The sequence below is a fragment of the Pristiophorus japonicus genome, chromosome 9 (genome assembly GCF_044704955.1).
Source record: "Pristiophorus japonicus isolate sPriJap1 chromosome 9, sPriJap1.hap1, whole genome shotgun sequence".
Classification (NCBI taxonomy): domain Eukaryota; kingdom Metazoa; phylum Chordata; class Chondrichthyes; family Pristiophoridae; genus Pristiophorus; species Pristiophorus japonicus.
In genome coordinates, this window is record NC_091985.1 from 29,216,532 (window position 1) to 29,242,713 (window position 26,182).

The 26,182-nt window shown below is 42.8% G+C and overlaps 1 protein-coding gene across 3 annotated transcripts in view; it reads left to right on the forward strand.

Annotated features, from left to right (window-relative positions):
- Positions 1 to 26,182, forward strand: part of akt3a (v-akt murine thymoma viral oncogene homolog 3a) — a 493,259-nt gene that overhangs the window by 412,962 nt on the left and 54,115 nt on the right. For all 3 annotated transcript variants that reach the window (XM_070889219.1, XM_070889220.1, XM_070889221.1), the window contains 2 exons: positions 14,298 to 14,420; positions 17,264 to 17,392. In XM_070889219.1, coding sequence (XP_070745320.1) covers positions 14,298 to 14,420; positions 17,264 to 17,392 — 252 coding nt within the window. The remainder of the gene's footprint in view (positions 1 to 14,297; positions 14,421 to 17,263; positions 17,393 to 26,182) is intronic.

Genomic DNA, 26,182 nt, shown 5'->3' on the forward strand with positions numbered 1-26,182 from the left:
GTGCCGTACGTGATGCGGGAAAAGATAGAAGGCGAATTGGACCGCCTGTTGAGGGAAGGCATCAATCTCGCCAGTCGAATTCAGTGACTAGGTGAGCCCGATTGTGCCGGTGCTCAAGGCGGATGGGTCGGTCAGGATATGTGGCGATTACAAGGCCACCATCAATCAGGTGTCACTCCAAGACCAGTACCCGCTACCGAGAGTGGAGGACCTCTTTGCGACGCTATCCGGTGGCAAACTTTTTTCAAAATTGGACCTGACCTCAGCTTACATGACCCAGGAGCTGGCGAGTGAGTCGAAGAAGCTGACCACTATCACGACACACAAGGGGTTGTTTGAGTACAACAGATGTCCGTTCGGGATTCGCTCGGCCGCCACGATCTTTCAACGAAATATGGAAAGCCTTCTCAAGTCGATTCCAGGGACGGTGGTTTTTCAGGACGACATCCTCATTACGGGTTACGATACTGAAGAACACCTCCACAACTTGGAGGAGATACTACGCAGACTGGACCGGGTAGGTCTGCGACTGAAAAAGGCGAAGTGCGTCTTCCTGGCTCCAGAGGTAGAATTCCTGGGGATGAGGGTAGCAGCAGACGGGATCAGCCCTACTGCATCCAAGACGGAAGCGATCCAGAGAGCACCCAGACCCCGTAACACGACGGAGCTGCGTTCGTTCTTGGGGCTCCTGAACTATTTTGGTAACTTTCTTCCCAAATTGAGCACGCTGCTAGAGCCGCTACACGTGCTCCTACGCAAAGGTCGCGAATGGGTCTGGGGGGACAGCCAGGAAAGGGCTTTTAATAGAGCACGCAATTTGTTATGTTCCAACAATCTGTTAACGCTATATGACCCATGTAAGAAACTTGTGTTAACGTGCGATGCGTCATCCTATGGTGTCGGGTGTGTGTTGCAGCATGTCAATGCCAAGGGTCAGTTACAGCCGGTAGCTTATGCCTCCAGGAGTCTGTCCCAGGCAGAAAGGGGCTACGGGATGGTAGAAAAGGAGGCGCTCGCATGTGTATATGCGGTAAAGAAAATGCACCAGTACCTGTTTGGCAGGAAATTTGAGCTGAAGACAGATCACAAACCCCTAACGTCCCTTTTGGCCGACAACAAGGCCATAAATGCAAACGCATCGGCCCGCATACAGAGGTGGGCACTCACATTAGCTGCCTATGACTACACAATTCGGCACAGACCGGGCACCGAAAACTGCGCCGATGCACTCAGCAGGCTCCCACTAGCCACCACTGAGAGGGCTACCGAGCATGGTGCTGAGATGGTCATGGCTGTTGAAGCTTTCGGAAGCGAAGGCTCACCCGTGACAGCCCGTCAGATTAAAGTCTGGACAAATAGAGACCCGCTGTTGTCTCTCGTCAAGAAATGTGTCCTGAATGGGGACTGGGCAGCCACGTACAGGGCATGCCCTGAGAAATTTAAACCATTTCACAGGCGCAAGGATGAACTCTCGATTCAGGCCGATTGCCTACTGTGGGGAAACCGTGTAGTCATGCCCCAGATGGGCAGAGAGGTGTTCATCAGAGAACTCCACAATGGGCACCCGGGCAGTGTCACGATGAAGGCAATTGTCAGGTCACACGTTTGGTGGCCAGGGATAGACGCAGATCTGGAACTTTGTGTTCGCAGGTGCAACACGTGTGCCCAGCTGGGCCATGCGCCCAGGGAAGCCCGCCTTAGCCCCTGGCCATGGCCCGCCAAGCCTTGGTCACGCATCCATGTGGACTACGCAGGTCCTTTCATGGGGAAAATGTTTTTGGTTGTAGTAGACGCCTACTCCAAATGGAACGAGTGTGACATTTTAAATTCAAGCACATCCTCTGCCACGGTAGAAAGTCTACAGGCAATGTTCGCCGCCCACGGTCTACCGGACATCTTGGTCAGCGACAATGGCCCGTGCTTCACAAGCACTGAATTCCAGGACTTCATGGCAGGCAATGGAATTAACCATGTTAGAACGGCACCGTTCAAGCCGGCCTCAAACGGCCAGGCAGAACGAGCAGTGCAGATAATCAAACGGGATGCTCAGATTCCAAGGGGGTTCCCTACAAACCCGCTTATCACGCCTCCTGTTGGCCTATAGATCCCGATCACACTCGCTCACAAGGGTTCCACCCGCAGAGCTACTAATGAAAAACCCGATTATCCCTTATACACCCCACCATGAAAGAAATTGTCGCGAGCAGGCGCCAGTCACAATATCACTACCATGACAGGAATGCGAGGGCGCGATGTATTGATGTAAACGATCCTGTTTTTGTCCTCAACTACGCTGCAGGGCCCAAATGGCTCGCAGGCACTGTGGTTGCCAAAGAGGGAAATAGGATTCTGGTAGTTAAACTTACCAATGGACAAATCTGCCGCAAACATTTGGATCAAACAAAAAGGAGGTTCAGCAACCCCGTAGAAGAAGCAGAGGAAGAACACGAAATAGAGTTCACTCCACCACAGGTGACCGAACACCGGAACCAAAGGGAGGAAGCCCAGTCACTGTGGGCAGTCCGGACAGGCCTGAGGCACTGCAAACAGCAGACACTCAGGCCAGCGCCCAACAACCGGAGCCCCAACTCAGGCGCTCTACAAGGGAGCGTAAACCACCAGAGAGACTCAACCTGTGATCCCAATAAGACTTTGGGGGGGGAGGTGATGTCATGTATTCAACCAGCATTGTAACCCATGTATAAACTGACCTAAGTTGTACACCGTGAGAACACTGACCACTAGGTGGGAGACACTCCTAACCTGGACCTTCAGGTATAAAAGGGGAAGCTCCACCCACCTTCATCACTTGAGTGCTAAGGAATAAAGGACAGGTCACAGACTGACCTTATCTCAAGCATGGGCCTCGTGTGCATTTATACTGTGTAGTAAAGACGTATCAGCCTTCATAGCTAGAGGATTTGAGTATAGGAGCAGGGAGGTTTTACTGCAGTTGTACAGGGCCTTGGTGAGGCCACACCTGGAATATTGTGTTCAGTTTTGGTCTCCTAATCTGAGGAAGGACATTCTTGCTATTGAGGGAGTGCAGCGAAGGTTCACCAGGTTCACCAGATTGATTCCCGGGATGGCAGGACTGACATATGAGGAGAGACTGGATCAACTGGGCTTGTATCCACTCGAGTTTAGAAGAATGAGAGGGGATCTCATAGAAACCCGAACCGAACCGACCTCCCTTCCACCACCCCCCCGTCCCGACCCCCCCCACCCGGACCTGACCAAACCTGACCTCCCTCCCCTCGCCCCCGACACGAACCGACCCGAACCGACCTCCCTCCTCCCCCCCCAGACCGGCCCCGATCCGACCCGCGCTCCCCCCCCCCCCTCCGTTCAGCCTCTTCCCCCCCCCCCTTCTCCTTCCCTCCCCCTTCTAGCCTTCCCCCCCTTCTCCTTTCCCCCCCTTCTCCTTTCCCCCCCTTCTCCTTTCCCCCTCCTTCTCCTTTCCCCCTCCTTCTCTTCTCCCCCCTTCCCCTTCTCCCCCCCTTCTCCCCCCTGCCCCATCCCTCCCCCTTCCCTCCCTCCCCTCCCTCTACCCCCCTCCTCCCCCTCCCCTCACTGTCAGAAACACAGACACTGACAGACAGAGAGTGAGAGACACAGACAGACAGACAGAGAGATAGAGACACACTGTGGGGGGTGGGGGGGACATCCCAGCACGCTGTTGGAGGGCTCCCGGTGCTGCAGTCGGTTAGTAGAAAATGTTTTATTTATTGATTTTTGATTTTTTTTTTAATTATTTCTTATTAATTTTTTTGATTGATTTATTGGTTGTTTTATTGATGTTTTTATCATTTATTATTGATGATGGCTCTTTATTTGTAAAACTGAAGTGTTTAATGTTTGTAAACTTCCCTTTAAACCCCCCCCCCCCCATTCCCTACGCCTGATTTGTAACCTGCGCCTGATTTTCTAAAGTGTAGATAAGGTTTTTTCGAGCGTACAAAAATCTTCACTTACTCCATTCTAAGTTAGTTTGGAGTAAGTTTTCACTGCCGAAACTTTGAAAACAGGCGTAAGTGGCCGGACACGCCCCCTTTTGAAAAAAAAATTCTGTTCCAAAGTGAAACTGTTCTAACTGACTAGAACTGGAGCAAACTAAATGTCGAGAATTTGAATTTCTAAGATACTCCGTTCTACACCAGTTGCTCCAAAAAATCAGGAGCAACTGAGGCCGAAACTTGGGCTCTTTGTTTTTATCCTTTTAACGTAATGGCCGTAGAATAGTATGTGTTGCTAGGTCTGGAAGAATGACATTTCGGATAACTTCTTAGTTGATGTTGGTAAAGCAAACTGAGTTTATCTGTGTATATGGATAGCGAGTCAACCGTCTTTTTCAGTTCTTTGTAAGCATAATTTACTTTCCCAGCCTGTTCTACTACTTCTGAAATATCTCCATTACAGGTTGAACCCCTCTGGTCTGTGACACTCTGGTCCGGAAACATCCGTGGTTCGGCATCTGTGGTGGAACTGATGCCTTCCTGGGCCTGGGGCTCACTTTTGAGCGCTCCCGTGACGCTCAGCATCTCACTCTGCTTTCTCATTGTGGAATTGTGAGACGTGAAGGCGCGTCAGACCCGAGACAGACAGAGAAATGACCAATCACCAACATTCCCTGCCTCTCCTCCCTCACTCAGCGATCACCAGCACTGACCTCCTGTGGTTCAGAAAATGCTCTGTTTCGGCACCGATCAAGACCCGAGGTTGCCAGACGAGAGGTTCAACCTGTACTTCTCTTTTGCAACATACTTCAAGGAAGTTGCTGGATACATTCAGGCAAACTATTGCTCTTGTGTGAAACTATTCAGATAAACATAGCTATCAACAGCAACAGATTGTCAATTACCTTACATTGATAGAAATGTCTGTCATGCTCATGTGTACAAGTGTGACTGTGATCCTCATTGCTTAATTTGGTACTTTCCTCACATCAACCACCTTTCAAGTGCTGTATGTTGACACCACATTCTTCTCCTACATGATTGCTTCCCACACCTGCTTGAGCCTCTTTTGTACTGGATTGTCTTCTGAACTATAGAGATTTTTTTTTTAATCATTCCCACACGCCATCCACAAAGATTTGCAGGACATTGTCAGTTATAGCAAGCCTTTTTATGCCTTGCTTCCTCCAGTACTGATCCAGTTTGCACACACTATAGTTGTATTGAAGTATTGAGCTCTATTTCTAGTATTTACAAGCTTATTAAGGGGGCTATCAAATAATTCAGTGCTATTATTGAACCGTTATTCTGCTTTGGGTGTTTGGTGATATAGAAACATAGAAACATGGAAAATAGGTGCAGGAGTAGGCCATTCGGCCCTTCTAGCCTGCACAGTACCCCATTCCTGCTTTCTCGCCATACCCCTTGATCCCCCTAGTAGTAAGGACTACATCTAACTCCTTTTTGAATATATTCAGTGAATTGGCCTCAACAACTTTCTGTGGTAGAGAATTCCACAGGTTCACCACTCTCTGGGTGAAGAAGTTTCTTCTCATCTTGATCCTAAATGGCTTACCCCTTATCCTTAGACTGTGACCCCTGGTTCTGGACTTCCCCAACATTGGGAACATTCTTCCTGCATCTAACCTGTCTAAACCTGTAAGAATTTTAAACGTTTCTATGAGATCTCCTCTCATTCTTCTGAACTCCAGTGAATACTAGCCCAGTTGATCCAGTCTTTCTTGATATGTCAGTCCCACCATCCCAGGAACCAGTCTGGTGAACCTTCGCTGCACTCCCTCAATAGCAAGAATGTCCTTTCTCAAGTTAGGAGACCAAAACTGTACACAATACTCCAGGTGTGGCCTCACCAAGGCCCTGTACAACTGTAGTAACACCTCCCTGCCCCTGTACTCAAATCCCCTCGCTTTGAAGGCCAACATGCCATTTGCTTTCTTAACCGCCTGCTGTACCTGCATGCCAACCTTCAATGACTGATGTATATGACACCCAGGTCTCGTTGCACCTCCCCTTTTCCTACTCTGTAACCATTCAGATAATAGTCTGTGTCTGTTTTTACCACCAAAGTGGATAACCTCACATTTATCCACATTATACTTCATCTGCCATGCATTTGCCCACTCACCTAACCTATCCAAGTCACTCTGCATCCTCATAGCATCCTCCTCGCAGCTCACACTGCCACCCAACTTTGTGTCAACCACAAATTTGGAGATACTACATTTAATCCCCTCGTCTAAATCATTAATGTACAATGTAAACAGCTGGGGCCCCAGCACAGAACCCTGCGGTACCCCACTAGTCACTGCCTGCCATTCTGAAAAGTACCCATTTACTCCTACTCTTTGCTTCCTGTCTGCCAACCAGTTCTCAATCCACGTCAGCACACTACCCCAAATCCCATGTGCTTTAACCTTGCACATTAATCTCTTGTGTGGGACCTTGTCGAAACCCCATTACCGGCATCCGCAACACAATCCCCATAACCGAGTGGTTGGACCGATCGCAACCCACTGGGACTGGGTAGACTTCGGAAGCTAAACGGAGCTGACATGGACTCATCGAATTGTGATACGGGCTGAGCGTTGCGAGGTGCCGGTTGCTGACCCACGATGGGGCGGACTTTGCTGGAGGTCCTCCAAATTACTGCATCCCTTGCCAGGCAACCAGACACTGTACAACATGCACACTTCATTCATGGCTGTCTGTGCCGAGGCATTCCTATCCTCCCGTATTAATTCATTAACCGTTTTCGCATGTGTCTCCAGCTCCGCGATGACCTTTAACTGCATAGTCATCACCTGGTCCTCCTTTAGTTCTGACCCTACCACTTCATTCCCTTCCCCCAGGATGTTCCGCAGCTGGTCTTTTAAACCACTAACCTGCATCTGCAGCTGCACGTCGTCCATAGTATTGACGAGAGATATACAAACGCTAAACGGCGTAGCAACATCATTGAGCACCCCTCGCCTCTGCCTCCACGGACCAACATTATCCCTCATTCCCATGTCGTACAACTTTTCCCGACTCACATCCCTGTAACTGAGTTCAAAGAACTGGCGGAACATTTCTTTAATGAGGGCCTCATACAGCTGCTCAATTTCTTTTGGACACCACTCGGGCAGATGTACCCCGGTTAGGTTTAAAATGACCGACGTGACCGTGTATTGCACCCCCTGGAATAGAACCTTCCCGGTCGGGACTAAAACTAAACCATTCCCTGGGCCTGGTGTGGTGGTGGGACACCTAACTTCTGTTGCCTGTACCGGTGGGGCTGTGGGCAGGTGCTTCCTCTTGTGTGCGACAAGCTCTCTGGAATTTATTGTGTTGGGAGTGTCTGGGATCATGTGGAAGTCCATACTCCGATCCCATCTTATCCCAGCCCCATCATCCTGCCATTGCCTTGAAAAGGCAATCGACACACCTGCTGGGCAGATCCGTTCCGACCCCCACATACACACATCGATTCTCAGTTCCTCCTTCCACCACTTGTCCCAGCATACTTACACTCCCCCCCCTGTGTCCCCGTAATCTGTCGGTACGTATTGTTCCCTAGTCTCTCCCAGACCGTTGTCTGGTTCCCCATGTCCTGATTCAGTTAACTGAGCCACCACCATCGTCCCAGGAGAATGTGCCCCTTGCACTTCAAGCATACGCTTGCCCACGGTCACCCTAACCCATGTGGCTGTGACCTTCAGTCTGGGACACGGTATGGAAGCCTCCCCGTATGTGAACCCGGCTGGCTGGAGTATTTTGTCAAATTCAACCGCAGCCACCCTGGCCGCCACCCCTCGTGGAAGTAGGCTGCCATCTCATCCATGTCCCCTGTCTTACCCCTCTGGGTCATATGTAACACTCCCATGCTCCATGAGTAAACCTGTGCTTTCCTGCAACTACATTTTTAAAAAAAGGGAGCAAAGTTGACACGCGGGGAAGGCACAGTCAATATATTTAGATCAAATTAAACCCAAAGTGGTGTTAAAACAGAAATTGTAGGAAACTCTCAGCAGGTGAGTCAGCATCTATGGAGAGAACAAATACATTCACGTTTCAGAATTAGATTTTTCTGTTTTGTTTCAGATTTGCAGCATCTGGAGTTTGTGCTTTGAGTGCATTGGTGCTGCTGTGCTCCAAGCTATCCTGAAGATATAAAAGCTCAAAATCCCACTGCTAAACTTTGCATTATTTTGGTGTTCCCCAATTTGTATGAAAAGGTTGGACGAATAGGGAAGAATGATAGATTATATACTGTTGATATCATTTTCATTGTTCTTTGAAAAGTTTAGCATCTGCACATAAATCTCTCTCTTGACTTAACTTTTTTCCACATTCTGACCTTGCTAGGCATTGTGCTGTTTTAATGTTGCTGCAGCTTTTTGGTGTTTCACTGTTGTTTCCTTCCTGCAAAGAACAAAGGATTTGGTCCAGAAAAAGCCCTCTTAAATGGACATAGTTTCAAGTGATTCATCTCCTTTGTGAGATGACAGCAATGTATTTATATGGGACATTAAACTTCTTTCAAAGAAAAAGGCAAACTATACCAATAGCAAGTACACTAACATTCCTCACTGCAGGTATTATTGTCCTCAAAGAAACTCACTTCTTACATACATGCATTTAGTTATGTAATGTATACCCTACAAGCATGTGTACAATTTTGTTTATCACTCACTTTTGGAAAAGTTGTAAGTATTGTTATACTGGTGAATGTAAAAGAGTGTCTATGCACACTACGCAGTAGAACTCTTGAAAAGGTACAGATGAAATATGAAAAACATTGATAGCTGGAAATATGTGATATATACCTAAATGAATCTACAAAATTCTTTGAGAGAATGTAATATATAACCCTTTCTGTAGGATTAGCCGAACTGGTCCAGTGTGGTCCAGTGACTGTTCCTCAGTCTCTTCAATATACTTGATGAATGCTGTACTGCAGACTATTTCTAAAGCATGTTTGCAAAATCGAATGGAAGAACATCAGACTGCAGGATTCTTCTATGGATGATATTGTGGTCACCAGACATAAGTGTACATTCAAAGAAAGTTGCTCAAAATAAAGATAATTCCAGCATAGAGCAATAGGTCCCGAAAATAATGTTATCTTCAACCCAGGTCCGGCCTACGCTTCTCCCCTCCCCTAGGAACAGAGTCTACATCTAGATCTCTCTTGCTACAGTAGAAAAAAGTCTTTTTTTTTTTAAAAAAAATCCTAGGAGGTTGAAAACATAAAAATCCAAGACCAGAATCCAAATCCTCTTTCTGTCAATGGGGATGTTTAAAAATAAAATGAAATGACTTTTCCCTATTACTGCAAATGAATATTTCTGAGAAGTTTTAAAATATTTTTTTCTAAATCCTGTAATGTCATACAGGTACAACCTCCGAAATCCGGAAAGCTTGGGACCGAGGCCATTCCGGTTTTTCTGGATTTCGGAACAGAAATCCGACATCCGGAAACCCCTGGGCCGAGTTTCAGGTTTTTCCGTATTTCTGAGAGGAAATCCGACATCCCAAAATTTGTCTTGCAACGCACCTGTAGCTGGGAAGAAAAAAAACATCTGGGAAAAACCTACGTTGCAGCCCTTGGAACAGCGGTAGGTATGAAGACCTGCAAGTTTATTTTTTAATTCTTTTGCAGTGTCTTGTGAATGTTTTGTGTTTTTTTTGTTTCTTGCAATTTTTTTTGTGTGCATGTGGAAGGGGGCGGGGGATTATTAACAGTTCTGGTTTTCGGAACATTTCTATTTTTGGAACTCCGGATTTCGGAGGTTGTACCTTTTATAAGGAAGTTTTAGGGATTTGTCCAGTTTTTCATTAACTGTTCTTTTTTTAAATGGAAGGGACAGACAAGGGTAGCTCTGTCTTTCAGAGGGGATTTTGGACTCTGATGTTGAGGAGAGCAGAGAAGTGGCAAGAGACCCCATTTGTATGGAGTTTTAAGCAAAAATGACATACTGCATTTGGTATATTCTTGCCCCCTTGTTTCTACTCTTTCTGCTTTTATTCTCTTCATTCCTTCATGTCTTTTTGTAAGTTATCTTTAGCATAACTTTGTTGAAACAAAGATTTCTTAACATATACCAAGCAGAAGACAAAAGTACTAAATAGAAAAAAAAAGTTTGTGAAACTTTAGTGGAAAAACCTATGACAATAACGGGTTATAGTTGCCAAATGTATCCAAAAATAAAATGGAGAATAAATGCTTGTCACAAAAAATTGTGTGTAGATTTGGTTTGGGCCCTTGAGCCAGTCCAATGCTGTACTTAATCCAAGGCATCAAACTGTAAAGAAATTAATTGAAATGGCAATGTAATTTGCTTATTCCAAATTCAGGTTACCATGCTGATAAAGGAAAGGTCCTGTCCTCTGCTCGAGTTTTCTTTACACTCTGGCATTACGACTCTTTTTGGAATTATTTCTGGCATTAAATCATTAAGACTAAAATGTTCTGGTGTTTCTTCCTCGATAATATCTTACTGCTTGTTTTAACAGATCAACCTATTCATTTCAAGTAGCTTTGCTTGGAGTAACTCCTTCAGACATTCTGATTTTCCTGTTTCTATCAACTTTTGGTTTTATATGGCATGTCTTTGTGCTTCTTTATTTCATTCACAAAATGCAACAACTCAGCCAGCCTAAGGTGGCAGGAGCTGACACCCAGAACTCGGAGCAAAGCAAACGGCATTGGGAGAGGGGATTTGAAATTTGAAGGGAGGGAAACAGTAGCTGGGCGAGAGGATGGGAGCAGGCCATACGTGTTCCAGCTCATTTAAACAACTGGGAAACACTGCATATTGTAGCAGTTTATAAAAATAACTGGTGATGGGAATGTTAAGACCGATTGCAGATAAAATTTGGAAAATCACAAAGTTGTTTTTCTCTTCTTGAAAGTATTTGAAGGTACTGCACTTGTTGTTTATAAATGAATTACAATTTGATTTAAATGCTAACCATATCTGTTGTAAACAAAGCTTTGGTGTATTAATTGTCTTCATTTTAAGATTTCTAGCATAATCAGCTGCCATTGGTAGGAAATCAGATGGGATTCATATATTGCTAACATATATAAATACCAGAATTTTTTTCATATATTTTAAGATGATTTGCATTGGGATCATGTGATATACCAAATGTTTCAATGTCTGTAATTTGTGATTTGGTTTCTTTATATGCTTATGTATGTATATATAAAAAAAAACACTGTTGTGTCAAGTGAGACAGACTTTGGATCCCAAATGTTTGCTCATATCTCTTATTAGTTGATAATTCCCTTTTCAAATCCATCTAAATACAACGACTAGGTAATAATAGCATTTGTTTACTTGATTTCTGCCAAATTGTGGTATTCAGGCAGTGATTTTAAAGTTATAGTCAGAACTACTTAATATATCGACATATCTCATCAGGTAGTGGGTAGCAAAGGTGTGCCCTTTAGGATCAAAGAATTGCTACACTTCTAAAGTGCGGGGAAGGGGAGGTGACAGGAAAGTTGATTAGGAAGAGCAGCCAGCAGAGTCGGTGGGAATGCCAAATGGTTTTGGGTGGGGGGAGGGCTACGCACTTCAAACTTACTTGAGACTGCGAACTCAGAGTGGTGTCGTAGGTCTGTGAGAATAAACAACCCAAGGAGTCAAGGAGGCTGCCAGAATCTGTGTGCGCAAAATTTTTAAAACATTTAAATTTACAGTTAGTACGTCCTGCTTAACTTTTTAGTTTACCTGTACTTTACAAATATGGCTAACACTATTGGAGACTGATGAGGGCTAGAAATTCGTTTTTTAGTGATAGCGATATTTTTTCGCCAAAAATACCGCTATCACTCCGCTACCGTTACGAGGCCTAAAATTGGGCTTCAATTCGCGCAGCAGTTGAAAATCAGCATTGCATGAGGATTCGTGGCGCAAACTGCGAATTTTCTGCAACTTTTCTCCGAGACTGATACCGCTGTGAGAGAGGCCTTGGGAGGGCGGAAAACACCAAAAACAAATTTGCAAAAAATAAAAAAAAATCACAAAACATTCACAAGACACTTAACTAGCGAATCGTTGCAAAAGAATTAAAAAATAAAATCTTTAACTTACCTTTTTTGCAGGTCTTCATACCTACCGCTGTTCCAAGAGCTGCAATGCAGGTTTTTCTCATCCTAACTACGGGTGCGCTGTGAGACAAATTTTTGGTGAAAGCTCTATTTTGAGACTTGCACACCAGCGGTCCGCTCCCCAGCGGTACTTAAAAACCGCTGGCACAAGACTTCTCCGAATTTCCCAGTTCACCGTTTTTTGTCAAAAATGGTGAAATATCGCCTAAAAACAGGGTGCAAGGTTGGCGAATTTTTAGCCCTGATTCCATGTAAATATTGGGGCCAATAACTCTCCTTGTATATTAATAGCTATTGTGTTGGCAGCTAGGAAAAAACACTATCGCTGCACCATCTGCAGGTACATCTAATGTAAATATGTCATAAAGACAGTTAACATGGGGGTTTACAATGCGTTTTGAAATGGAATGTTGTGACTCACCTACTATCTTTAATATACAATAGTCGGCATGTTTTGTCGATGAATAATAATGCAACAATGTGTTATCAGGCAAGACGAGAAAGTTGGGCTTTTAAACAGTGAAATAATGGATTTAAGAAATGATCTTCCAGACATAAGGTAATGTTAGGGCAGAGGTTCCTAGGGCAAGGGGGACATGAGGAGGACACTAGCTATAACTCTCTAACAATATGTATTTTTACCATTTGTGGTGCTGTAGCACTCCCCTTAACACTCTCGTGCTGATTCCTGACTGAGCACTGTCTAAAACTCAGACATCCGCTGTAAATAACTCTAGTTTACAGATATTTTCAATACTCCTCTGATTAAATGCATCTGTATATCTCTGCAGCATAAATTTTTTTTTGGAAGTGTTCATGAGCCCTGGATTTGGGACTGATATCAGCTAATATTTTAAGTAAAGAGTAATCAATACATGGAATGTATCCCTGGATAAAGCAGTGGAAACAAGAACCTTAAGAAGCAATAAGATGCGACAGTGATTGGGCTTTGTGACTTTTTGGATGAACGAACTGTAATTATGTTGTGATATTGCGTACTAATAAATAATCAAGTGCATTGAGAAACACCAGATTGATAAGATCTTTGAGTCACAGAAATTCAGCAGTCGACTATAATTGATAATTAACATCTCACGGTTGATATTACAAGGGTGAATAGAGCAATGTAAAGTTATCTACAAGTTACAACAGTGACATTTTTTTTTTTGAGTAAACCAATTATATTTTGAACCAATTACATTTTATTTTAGCCAATATTTTTGCTAGTTTTAAGTTTGTATGTTGTCTTAATATTCCAAAGCAACAGAATTTTGATATTCCTGTACACTCAAGATCATGACCATTTAGCATATTTTTGCATCTCACCACATCAAGGAGCAATAATTCAAAATGTTAGTGTTTTTACTTGGCCACAAAATAACATTAGTTTTGTTTTCCATGCCTTCTATATAAAGTAGTTATACTTGTACATATTTTTCTTCAAATAAATAAAAATTGTAAGTGGTCGCAATTTAAAAATAATTCGTTTCAGATTGTTCTTTTTTTATTCCTATGTGTAAATCAATTAAAATAATCAGTACAAATTATTAAAATATATTTAAAATATAAAGCATTTTGAGCTATCTCGTTTAACTAGTGTTAATCACAGAAAAATGCATAATGCAGCATTTCTCCTTTGCAAAATGTTCACAGAATCTTATTAATAAATCTCAGAAAAGATTTAGATTGACTCAGTGGACCCTTTAGTTCCAATATGTGAAATTTGGTAGCTACAGCAATAGATTAGTTAGGATGACTAATCCCTGTTTGACACATTCAGGTCTTTCTTATGCAAATTTTGATGGCAGGTCAATTAATATGGGACTGTTTGAAGGTAACAGTGGTAATTTGTATGAATGCCTATGACACTGTGAACATACAGGTATTTGACAATGCAGCTCAACATCTGACAATATGAAAAGGATAATTAGATCGCACTGCTGCACTTTTTTTCAGGAGTAAGTAGGAGGTTAAATAGGCAGTGCACAGAATGTCTAGAACAAGATTGGTATATTGATTAAAAAGCTGATTTAGCAGCTCACATTTCCCCTTGGAAACTTTGAAAGATAAGCCAGCTGCTGTCTAGGAGCCATCAGTATCTACCAAGGGTGCACTATCTATCATCACAATATGGTGATGAGAGGTGTTTTATGTTTGTGTTAATTTTCCCCACTAAATCAGTAATTATTACAATACTGTCCCCGCTGTTTATCCTGCAGCTGTTTTTCCATTTGTCGAGAGAACGAGTGTTCTCAGAGGACCGCACACGCTTCTATGGCGCAGAAATTGTCTCCGCTCTAGATTATTTGCATTCCGAGAAGATTGTGTACCGAGATCTCAAGGTAACAATGTAATCAGAATTTGTTCTTTTTTTTCGCACTAGGAACATACTTGAAATTATTCATAACCTACTTGCAACAGCTGAACCTGCTGTTCCCACCACAGATTATCGTAATAATGGGCACAGTTGATTTCTTTTTAGAATTTGGAAGACCTTATAAAATGTTACTTGATTTTTAAAAAACTTTTTTGTCCACAATTTTGTAATTGATCTCCCTAAATTTTATTTCATTTCCAATACTTTCGCCTTCAACTATGGTAGCAGGCAGTGGCCAACTTCCACATCCTTCCAACATTTCTTCGTAGTATTGATGAACAAAACAAATCATTTGTCCCTTCTCATTTCTTATCCTTTTGCTTCTAAAGAAGTGTCTTGGCGATCTTGTTAATTCCCCAGCCAATACTGGTTGAAATAGGGAGCATGTCTATATGACAAATCTTGGATGCAAACTTGAGCATGGTATACTAATATTGAGGTACTGATATAATTTTATTTTTAGCCTATCTAATAGCCATTTATTCAAATACAATGTGCATGCAATATTTAATGTATACATCAAAATTGTAACTGATATAGTTCAATTAAAACAACTTGTATTTATATTGTGCCTTTACATAGAGAATACATACCAAGTATGCTTCATTGAGGTGTAATCAAAATAAATGGATGGTAAGCTAAAGAAGAAGACATTAGATGATCAAAAGTTTAGTCTCAAAAGTGGGTTTTAAGGAGGATAGGGATCTGGAGATGCAAAGGGGTTTAGGGAGAGAATTCGAGAGTATGGTTCCTAGACTGCAGAAGGCACAACAGAAGTCAGTGAAGCAGTGTCATCAGTTTAAAATTGTCAATAAGCGTGAGGAGATAGGTTATGAATAATTTCTTCACAGATTTGTTAGAGCATGGAATGACACAGAGAATGGTTGAGTCAGAGTCCATTGGTTCTTTTAAGGACAATGGAATAAATATTTGAAGCAGAGAAAGTACAGGAATTTGGGGAGCAAGCAGGACAGTTGGTTAGTTTTAGATTACTCTAACAAAAAGTTGCCACTGTTATGATGGACTAAATGGTCACCTTTGTGCTCTAAATTTTTATGGCTGTAACTTTTTATGGCTCTAATGTTTCCTTCATTACAACAATGACTACACTTCAAAAATATTCCATTGGCTATAAAGTGCTTTGAGATGTTCGGTGGTTGTGAAAGGCACTAAAAAAATCCAAGGCTTTCTTTCTCTCTAGTACAGTTTCTATTGGTTACAACAGGAGCTGTGTTACAGCCATGGCTAGTTTGCATAATCTTTTTAGAAAGAGGAATGGTGTGTAAATTTGAAGAAAAAAAATTGCTGGGGAGGAAGAAGGAGGGAGATTTAACAAGTTTGAGATAAAATTCTACAAATAATCAAAAGATCAATGCCACAGGGATTGACTGCCATAATTGTTTGCTTCATCGCATTATAAAATATGTTTTTTCGATATTTGCGAATGTTTAACTGTGTATTTTCTAATGGGATGGGTTGAATGAGGTTTTCTGGTTGACAAGAGACAATCATAATAGTTTATTATATATGACTACATTTCAATTTGTAAGATGTATTCAAAATGTTGAGTCTCAGAAATTATAATTTATGACATCAGCCTAAACTCGATGTAATTTGTTAAATGAAAGAAAGGAATATTAACGACTTATGTGAAACTTAATTTCTATAGATTGTTGTACTCAGAAATAAAGTCCTTGTCCATCCTAAAAAAAAATGTTGTTTTTCCTACAACTCTCAGAGAGCTCTTGTGTTCCTCCAACTCTGACCTCTTATGCTGCCCCCACTCCCATCGCCCCACCATTGGCAGCTGTGCCTTCTACCTTATGCTCTGGAATTCTCTCCTTAAACCTCTCTGCGTCTCCACTTCCCTCTCTTCCTTTCTCCGTCCTTAAAACCAAGCTTTTAGTGACCCCTCCAAATATTTTTCTTTGGCTCGGTGTCCATTTTTGTCTGTGATTGTACTGCTGTGAAGTGCTTTGCGATGTTTTTCTATGTTAAAGGCACTATATAAATGGAAGTTGTTGTTGTATTCTGATTGTTACTGTCTGTTTAGGTGAACAGAATATAAGAACAGGTTAGGAAATGGGATTATAAATCTATTCGATGATTAAACTATCTTTCATTGATGGAAGTTGGTCAAATGAAACCTCTTTTAGAGTGTGTTAAAATGTAATTTTTGCTATTTGCCCTTGAGGAGGGGAGAGCAATGAAACTGCAAAAAAAATTGCTATTATCTTAAAGTGAGTATTTTTTTGTTCAAAGTAATCCTTCATTTTATAGAAGAAAATATTAGCCAAGAAAAATTTCTTACCATTGTTAACTTACTGGCATATGAATTATCAAGCATGGTCTCCTTCTGTGCTAGGCTGCTTCAATTATATAATTGACAGAGAACATCCCTGTGCAGCTCCTTTAGAAACAGCAGGGCCACAGCTTTAAAACGGCCTGAGAGCTGTACAACGCCAGGACGCCATGTTAGAGTCTGTGCAAACTGTGTCCCTTTCCCTGTAATGTGGTTTCTTGGGGGTTTAGGACTCTTAGGCCAGTTTAAAGGCATACTCCCAGCTGTTTCTAATGGAGTTACAGAACACTCTCCATTGGTGTTATTACCAGAATGGCAATGCAGAGAAAGAGACTCAACTTTAGGTTCTCCATTCATGCCAGTAAAAAAATTGATTTAAAAAAAATGTATCAAGATTCTTCTGCAACTATTATTTTCTTTTAGTTCATTGTAGTAAGTTCTGACGACAGTTGGCATTACTTATTTTTGCAAAATCGTATACAAATCGATTCTTTATTTTTTTGTAGCTGGAGAATTTAATGTTAGACAAAGATGGTCACATCAAAATCACAGATTTTGGACTTTGCAAAGAAGGAATTACAGATGCTGCTACCATGAAGACATTTTGTGGTACACCAGAATACTTGGCTCCAGAGGTAGGATCATTATAATTAAAACCACCAGCTCTTCCTAGCCTGATTTGTGGAGTTCTGTTTTCAGAGTGATAGCCTAACAGAGGCTGGAGATGAGGTACTGAAGAAAAGCTGCTGAAATGATTTCAAAATGTTAAATTTTAAAAGGGTACCAACTTTATGAAAATATGTTTGGCTAATCTTATTATCTTTTGTTTGCCAAACATGACATAAATCTTATTGTAGTGTGTCTTTACATCACTTGCTTGTGACATTATCATGAAAAAAATTATATAGAGCGCTACACTCTGACAAAATCCCTTTTAAAACTATGCAATTATAAAATAGCTTTTCTGTAATTATTAAGTGTTTCTGATAAGCCCATTTTTAATTCTCAATAAGCCGAATATAGAATTCAGAGAAGAAAATTATCCTATTAAGAGTTAAGAGTGAAAGAATGGTTTTCACAATAAGATGGCAGCAGAATGTTTCTGTTGGCGATCTGAATGACCCTTTAGGGATGAAAATAATAATTACGACTGCTTCAAACTGTAGTCAGCGCTGCCTTCTGAAATCAGTTCTGAGAGGCTTTCATGAACACTTACTGGATAACATTTTGCTTCAGCATTTAGAATGGTTTGCTTTAACTGTTGAGATGATATGTAATTTTTAGCTCTTTGATTATTTTCTATTAACACTAAAAATGTGCATTTTCTATCCCTACTGTTTTCAAAAAAATATTTCTGTATATTTTGGATACCCATTTTTATATACAGAATTGAAGCAGATTTACACAATGTACATATCTAGTTTTCTTCAAGGAGTAATAAAATCCCAAAAACATTATTCTTGCATGTTTTGATTTTGTAACAGGTTATCTCTTGTGTTCAGATTACCAAAAGCTAGTGATCACAAAGTACATTGCCTGATGTAAATACAGAATAAAGGGCTCAATTTTCCCCAAATGCCCCAAATTTTAGAAGTTGTATATTAAAAGTAGTCCTTTGACTTAATATCCGTGATTTGTCAAAGAGAAGTAAGATGCAGGTTCATACCTGCAAATATCCATGAGGTGAATTTAGACCTAAGGTGTGCCAAGCAAAGGGTAGACCATAACCCACAAGGGGGTGAGGGGGGTATTGGTTGTAGTGTGGGAGTACTCAGAAGGCCAGTCAAGTCTACTCTTTCACACCTTCTAATGGCTGGTTACAGAGTGACAGGTCGGGGCTATAAATAGAGCTGGAGCGCCGGGCCCTGGAACATCGTGGGCGAAAGTGCAGTGAATGAAGGTCGGGGGCCCAGAGGCAGCACGGGCCTGCCCACACTGTGATATGTGTGTGCAGGACATAGTCGACGTATTTACTGAGGCGTACGAAAGCATGGATCTTACGCTAAACATCTGTAAGACAAAGGTCCTCCACCAGCCTGTCCTTACCACACAGCACTGCCCTCCAGTCATCAAGATCTATGGCGCAGCCCTGGACACCGTGGACCACTTCCCATATCTCGGGAGCCTCCTATCAACAAGAGCAGGCATTGACGACGAATTCCAACACTGCCTCCAGTGCGCCAGTGCAGCCTTCGGTCACCTGAGGAAAAGAGTGTTTGAAGACCAGGCCCTCAAAACTGCCACCAAGCTCATGGTCTAAAGGGCTGTAGTAATACCTGCTCTCCTGTATGGCTCAGAGACATGGACCATATACAGTAGACATCTCAAGTTGCTGGAGAAATATCACCATTGATGTCTCCACAAGATCCTACAAATCCCCTGGGAGGACAGGTGCACCAACATCAGCGTCCTCATTCAGGCTATCATCCCCAGCATAGAAGCACTGACCACACCCGATCAGCTCTGCTGGGCAGGCCACATAGTCCGCATGCCAGACACGACACTTCCAAAGCAAGTGCTCTACTCGGAGCTCCTTCATGGCAAACAAGCCAAAGGTGGGCAGCAGAAACGCTACAAGGACACCCTCAAAGCCTCCCTGATAAAGTGCAACATCCCCACTGACACCTGGGAGTCCTTGGCCCAAGACCGCCCTAAGTGGAGGAAGTGCATCCGAGAGGGTGCTGAGCACCTCGAGTCTCAACGCCGAGAGCATGCAGAAATCAAGCACAGATAGCGGAAAGAGCGTGCAGCAAACCAGTCCCACCCACCCTTTCCCTCACCGACTATCTGTACCACCTGTGACAGAGTCTGTGGCTCTCGTATTGGACTGTTCAGCCACCAAATAACTCGCTTCAGGAGCGGAAGCAAGTCTTCCTCGATTCCGAGGGACTACCTATGATGATGATAAGGTCCGTGCAACAAAGCAGGTCTCTAGTCGTCCTGGTTCAACCCTTGCCACTGGATAAAAGCCTAGCTCTGTCGAGCCCGTGTGGTGGCTGATGTGCAACGGTCACTACATGTTAAAAAAATCCATGCACAGGCATCTTCTACCCCTCAATTGGAGTTCAGGACTGGAACATCGGGTCCTTCATTGAAACATCTGTGAACTCTTGTGGAAGCAAGTCAGCCTCGTTCGAGGGACCACCTATGATGATGATGACGAGTGACACTGGCAGAAGCATGTTGCCGTCATGGTCAGTAGGTGATGCATGGCTGCAGCAGACCTCCAAAGAAAAAGAAATAGAGAAAATAAAAACAAACTTGCTTGCTGACGATCATTTGGCTCAAGGCATCTGTGTAAATGTTATTTTAAAGATTTTGTGAAATTCCAATTAATTCACTGTTTAAAACCTATAAAAATAATGCTACCTTTACATGTAGTGTGCCAAAATAGTCCATGATATAGAGATATGATATGTGACATGCCATGAAGATTTAATTGAATTTGTTAAATTTGAGTCAGGCATCAGTGATGCACAAATAGCAACTGGTGTAGAATATAATTTAAATCATGAATAGTGTTAAGATAGAAAGATTTTTTTTCCCAATGTAAACTGAGGTGAGGAATTTTCATTCTCTAGATTTCAGTTACCTGAAATGAGAGGCTTAAAAACAATAAAAACTGCTTTTTGCTAATGTAATGTAGAGATTGCATTTTGTGTATAAAGAAACTTTGAACACGTGAAAATAAATTTTAAGAGACCTAACACTCAGTGGTGCCAACAAATAACTTAAGTGCTGGGTGATATTTACATGATGATGTGTTCTTGCAAAAAGTGGATGCTAAATAATGGCAGATGGTGACAGATGGGAAGGGTGGCACAGGTAGTTGTGAAACCCAGGAAAATGCTCTGCAGAGCTGTTGCAAAATAGTGAAAACTCTCTTGTTGCCAGCATATATTCCATTTTGATTGATAGCAGGATGCACCAAAGACTTTGTAGATTGTGAAATTTTTACCAATGGCTTTTTGTAAGGAATGCCCAGACGATGAGCCAAGCAATTAACTTTATTTTCACTATTTTCTATCATATCTAAAATGAGGTTAAAATTACATTTCCAGATTTGCTCCAGCAATCATCACTTTTCTTCCATTATTCAATGAAAGTAATAATACAATCCTAATCATTTAGTTTCTCAAAGAAAAAAGATGGAAGATAAGAAAAATGTTGTTCAGAACCTACAGATTCAAAATCCTACAGACACTCCAGTTTATGAAATCCATATACCTAATTTGCTCAGAAACAAGCATGTAATTTAGCCAATGTGCTGGGCATGAATCAGTTTGCTATGTTAGTTTGTGCAGTTGATCATAACCAAGCTGACTATAGACACCATATAACTTTGCGATTGTGTTCTCCCTGTGCCAGTTTCTGCAGCTGTCTATTCATTGTCATTGTTCCATTCAGGTTCTTCATTTGCAAGAGTGTTAGCTTGTGAGAGGGCATATAACCAGGCCAGTGAGCAGAGCATGTTCAAAAAAGTAAAATTTCATGCCTTGAGTTGAATTAGTTATAAGTTACAGAGGGCTGTGTCTTGGGAAAATGTTGTTTTGGATATTTTCCTGGGTCGAATTTGAAATCTAGTGAAAAAGACAGACAAGTTTTATTTTTCCATTGCCATAAAAGTCAGTGGCCCGTAATTATCAGTCAGTGGTGAAGCAAAGGCGTTCACCACCGGCCTCGAAAAAAGCTTCCCACAAAGACCTTGCGAGCTCTGTGGCGAGACGTTTGGCTTTTTCGACGTTCAGTTGAGATCAGTGTAGTGGGAATTCCATGGCTGCTGTGATGTCAACAAAGTGTCTAAGCAGCCAATCACAATGCAGAATTCTCACACAACGGGAACATTTGGCCCCTCGAACCTGCTCCGCCATTCAATAAGATCATGGCTGATCTCATCTGTTCTTGACTTCAACTCCACTTTCCTGCTGGCTTCCCATAACCCTTGACACCCCTATCATTCAAAAATGTGTCTATCTCTACCTTAAATATATTCAATGACCCAGCCTCAACAGCCCTTTGGGGTAAAGAATTCCAAAGATTCATGACCCTCAGAGAAGAAATTCCTCCTCATCTCCCTTTTAAATGTGCGACCCCTTATTCTGAAACTATGGATTGAATTTGATAATAAACCGCCACCGCTGGATTGCCGCCCAAAAAACCACTAAAGTTATTCAGTTAAGGCAGGCGGAAAATTGATCAAAAATTGGAAAAAATTCCGCCCGGCGGGAAAAATATATTCCAGGCAGAAAATGCGATCTTGGTCAAATTGAACGCTATTTAGTCAAACTTTAGTCCGAGGCTGCGAGTTGGGCCTAGGGAGGGGGGAAAACACAAAATATATTTTTCACAAAAACAAAAATCAGAAACACTCATAGGACCCTTTTCCAGTGAATCACTGCAAAAGAATGTAAAAAAACCTTTTACTTACCTTTTTTTGCAGGATTTCATACCTACCGTCGCTGCTTGAGCAGTGGTGCAGCAGGGAGGGATTCAAATTCCTGGGACATTGGAACCGGTTCTGGTGGAGGTGGGACCAGTACAAACCGGACGGTCTGCACCTGGGCAGGACCGGAACCAATGTCCTAGGGGGAGTGTTTGCTAGTGCTGTTGGGGAGGAGTTAAACTAATATGGCAGGGGGATGGGAACCAATGCAGGGAGACAGAGGGAGACAAAAGGGAGGCAGAGGCAGGAGACGGAGGGGAGATGGGGGGGGGGTGCAGAGAGGCCCGGGGCGGGGAACAGGATGGGCCACTGTACGGCAGAATTCTAAAAGGACAAAGGGTGTTAAAAAAAACAAGCCTGAAGGCTTTGTGTCTTAATGCAAGGAGTATCCGCAATAAGGTGGATGAATTAACTGTGCAAATAGATGTTAACAAATATGATGTGATTGGGATTACGGAGACGTGGCTCCAGGATGATCAGGGCTGGGAACTCAACATCCAGGGGTATTCAACATTCAGGAAGGATAGAATAAAAGGAAAAGGAGGTGGGGTAGCATTGCTGGTTAAAGAGGAGATTAATGCAATAGTTAGGAAAGACATTAGCTTGGATGATGTGGAATCTATATGGGTAGAGCTGCAGAACACCAAAGGGCAAAAAACGTTAGTGGGAGTTGTGTACAGACCTCCAAACAGTAGTAGTGATGTTGGGGAGGGCATCAAACAGGAAATTAGGGGTGCATGCAATAAAGGTGCAGCAGTTATAATGGGTGACTTTAATATGCACATAGATTGGGCTAGCCAAACTGGAAGCAATACGGTGGAGGAGGATTTCCTGGAGTGCATAAGGGATGGTTTTCTAGACCAATATGTCGAGGAACCAACTAGGGGGGAGGCCATCTTAGACTGGGTGTTGTGTAATGAGAGAGGACTAATTAGCAATCTCATTGTGCGAGGCCCCTTGGGGAAGAGTGACCATAATATGGTGGAATTCTGCATTAGGATGGAGAATGATACAGTTAATTCAGAGACCATGGTCCAGAACTTAAAGAAGGGTAACTTTGAAGGTATGAGGCGTGAATTGGCTAGGATAGATTGGCGAATGATACTTAAGGGGTTGACTGTAGATGGGCAATGGCAGACATTTAGAGACCGCATGGATGAATTACAACAATTGTACATTCCTGTCTGGCGTAAAAATAAAAAAGGGAAGGTGGCTCAACCGTGGCTATCAAGGGAAATCAGGGATAGTATTAAAGCCAAGGAAGTGGCATACAAATTGGCCAGAAATAGCAGCGAACCTGGGGACTGGGAGAAATTTAGAACTCAGCAGAGGAGGACAAAGGGTTTGATTAGGGCAGGGAAAATGGAGTACGAGAAGAAGCTTGCAGGGAACATTAAGGCGGATTGAAAAAGTTTCTATAGGTATGTAAAGAGAAAAAGGTTAGTAAAGACAAACGTAGGTCCCCTGCAGTCAGAATCAGGGGAAGTCATAACGGGGAACAAAGAAATGGCAGACCAATTGAACAAGTACTTTGGTTCAGTATTCACTAAGGAGAACACAAACAACCTTCCGGATATAAAAGGGGTCAGAGGGTCAAGTAGGGAGGAGGAACTGAGGGAAATCTTTATTAGTCGGGAAATTGTGTTGGGGAAATTGATGGGATTGAGGGCCGATAAATCCCCAGGGCCTGATGGACTGCATCCCAGAGTACTTAAGGAGGTGGCCTTGGAAATAGCGGATGCATTGACAGTCATTTTCCAACATTCCATTGACTCTGGATCAGTTCCTATCGAGTGGAGGGTAGCCAATGTAACCCCACTTTTTAAAAAAGGAGGGAGAGAGAAAGCAGGGAATTATAGACCGGTCAGCCTGACCTCAGTAGTGGGTAAAATGATGGAATCAATTATTAAGGATGTCATAGCAGCGCATTTGGAAAATGGTGACATGATAGGTCCAAGTCAGCATGGATTTGTGAAGGGGAAATCATGCTTGACAAATCTTCTGGAATTTTTTGAGGATGTTTCCAGTAAAGTGGACAAAGGAGAACCAGTTGATGTGGTATATTTGGACTTTCAGAAGGCTTTCGACAAGGTCCCACACAAGAGATTAATGTGCAAAGTTAAAGCACATGGGATTGGGGGTAGTGTGCTGACGTGGATTGAGAACTGGTTGTCAGACAGGAAGCAAAGAGTAGGAGTAAATGGGTACTTTTCAGAATGGCAGGCAGTGATTAGTGGAGTACCGTAAGGTTCTGTGCTGGGGCCCCAGCTGTTTACATTGTACATTAATGATTTAGACGAGGGGATTAAATGTAGTATCTCCAAATTTGCGGATGACACTAAGTTGCGTGGCAGTGTGAGCTGCGAGGAGGATGCTATGAGGCTGCAGAGTGACTTGGATAGGTTAGGTGAGTGGGCAAATGCATGGCAGATGAAGTATAATGTGGATAAATGTGAGGTTATCCACTTTGGTGGTAAAAACAGAGAGACAGACTATTATCTGAATGGTGACAGATTAGGAAAAGGGAAGGTGCAACGAGACCTGGGTGTCATGGTACATCAGTCATTGAAGGTTGGCATGCAGGTACAGCAGGCGGTTATGAAAGCAAATGGCATGTTGGCCTTCAAAGCGAGGGGATTTGAGTACAGGGGCAGGGAGGTGTTACTACAGTTGTACAGGGCCTTGGTGAGGCCACACCTGGAGTATTGTGTACAGTTTTGGTCTCCTAACTTGAGAAAGGACATTCTTGCTATTGAGGGAGTGCAGCGAAGGTTCACCAGACTGATTCCCGGGATGGTGGGACTGACCTATCAAGAAAGACTGGATCAACTGGGCTTGTATTCACTGGAGTTCAGAAGAATGAGAGGGGACCTCATAGAAACGTTTAACATTCTGGCGGGTTTAGACAGGTTAGATGCAGGAAGAATGTTCCCAATGTTGGGGAAGTCCAGAACCAGGGGTCACAGTCTAAGGATAAGGGGTAAGCCATTTAGGACCGAGATGAGGAGAGACTTCTTCACCCAGAGAGTGGTGAACCTGTGGAATTCTCTGCCACAGAAAGTGGTTGGGGCCAATTCACTAAATATATTCAAAAGGGAGTTAGATGAAGTCCTTACTACTCGGGGGATCAAGGGGTATGGCGAGAAAGCAGGAAGGGGGTACTGAAGTTTCATGTTTAGCCATGAACTCATTGAATGGCGGTGCAGGCTAGAAGGGCTGAATGGCCTGCTCCTGCACCTATTTTCTATGTTTCTATGTTTCTATGCTCTGGTTGGTTTCTCCTGGGCGGTATTTTTCTCAGCAACTACGGAACACCGCTACCAGCAGATTCGGGTGGAAGCGTTTTTTTGTGTTGTACGCCGGCGGTACGCTCCCCAGCGGTATTTCGAAACCGCCAGCGGAACACTTTGACAAAACTTGCACCAGGTGGTCTTCAACCATAACATAAGAATACCGCCGAGAAAACGGGCGGAAATGCTAATCAAATTCTAGCCCATTGCCCCCTAGTTCTAGATTCCCCCACAAAGGGAAACATCCTTTCTGCATCTACCCTGTCCAGCCCCTCAGAATCATATCCGTTTCAATAAGATCACCTCTTGTTTTTCTAAACTCCAATGAGTATAGGCCAAACCTGCTCAACCTTTCTTCATAAGACAACCCCTTCATCTCAGGAATCAACCTAGTGAAACTTCTCTGAACTGCCTCCAATGCAAGTATATCCCTCCTTAAATAAGGAGACCAAAACTGTACGTAGTACTCCAGGTGTGGTCTCACCAACGCCCTGTACAGTTGTAGCAAGACTTCCCTACTTTTATATTCCATCCTCCTTGCAATAAAGGCCAACATTCTATTTACCTTCTTAATTACTCGCTGTACCTACATGCTAACTTTTTGTGTTTAATATTCAAGGACACCCAAGTCCCTCTCTACCATAGCATTTTGTAGTCTCTCTCCATTTAAATAATAATTTTCTTTTTTATTC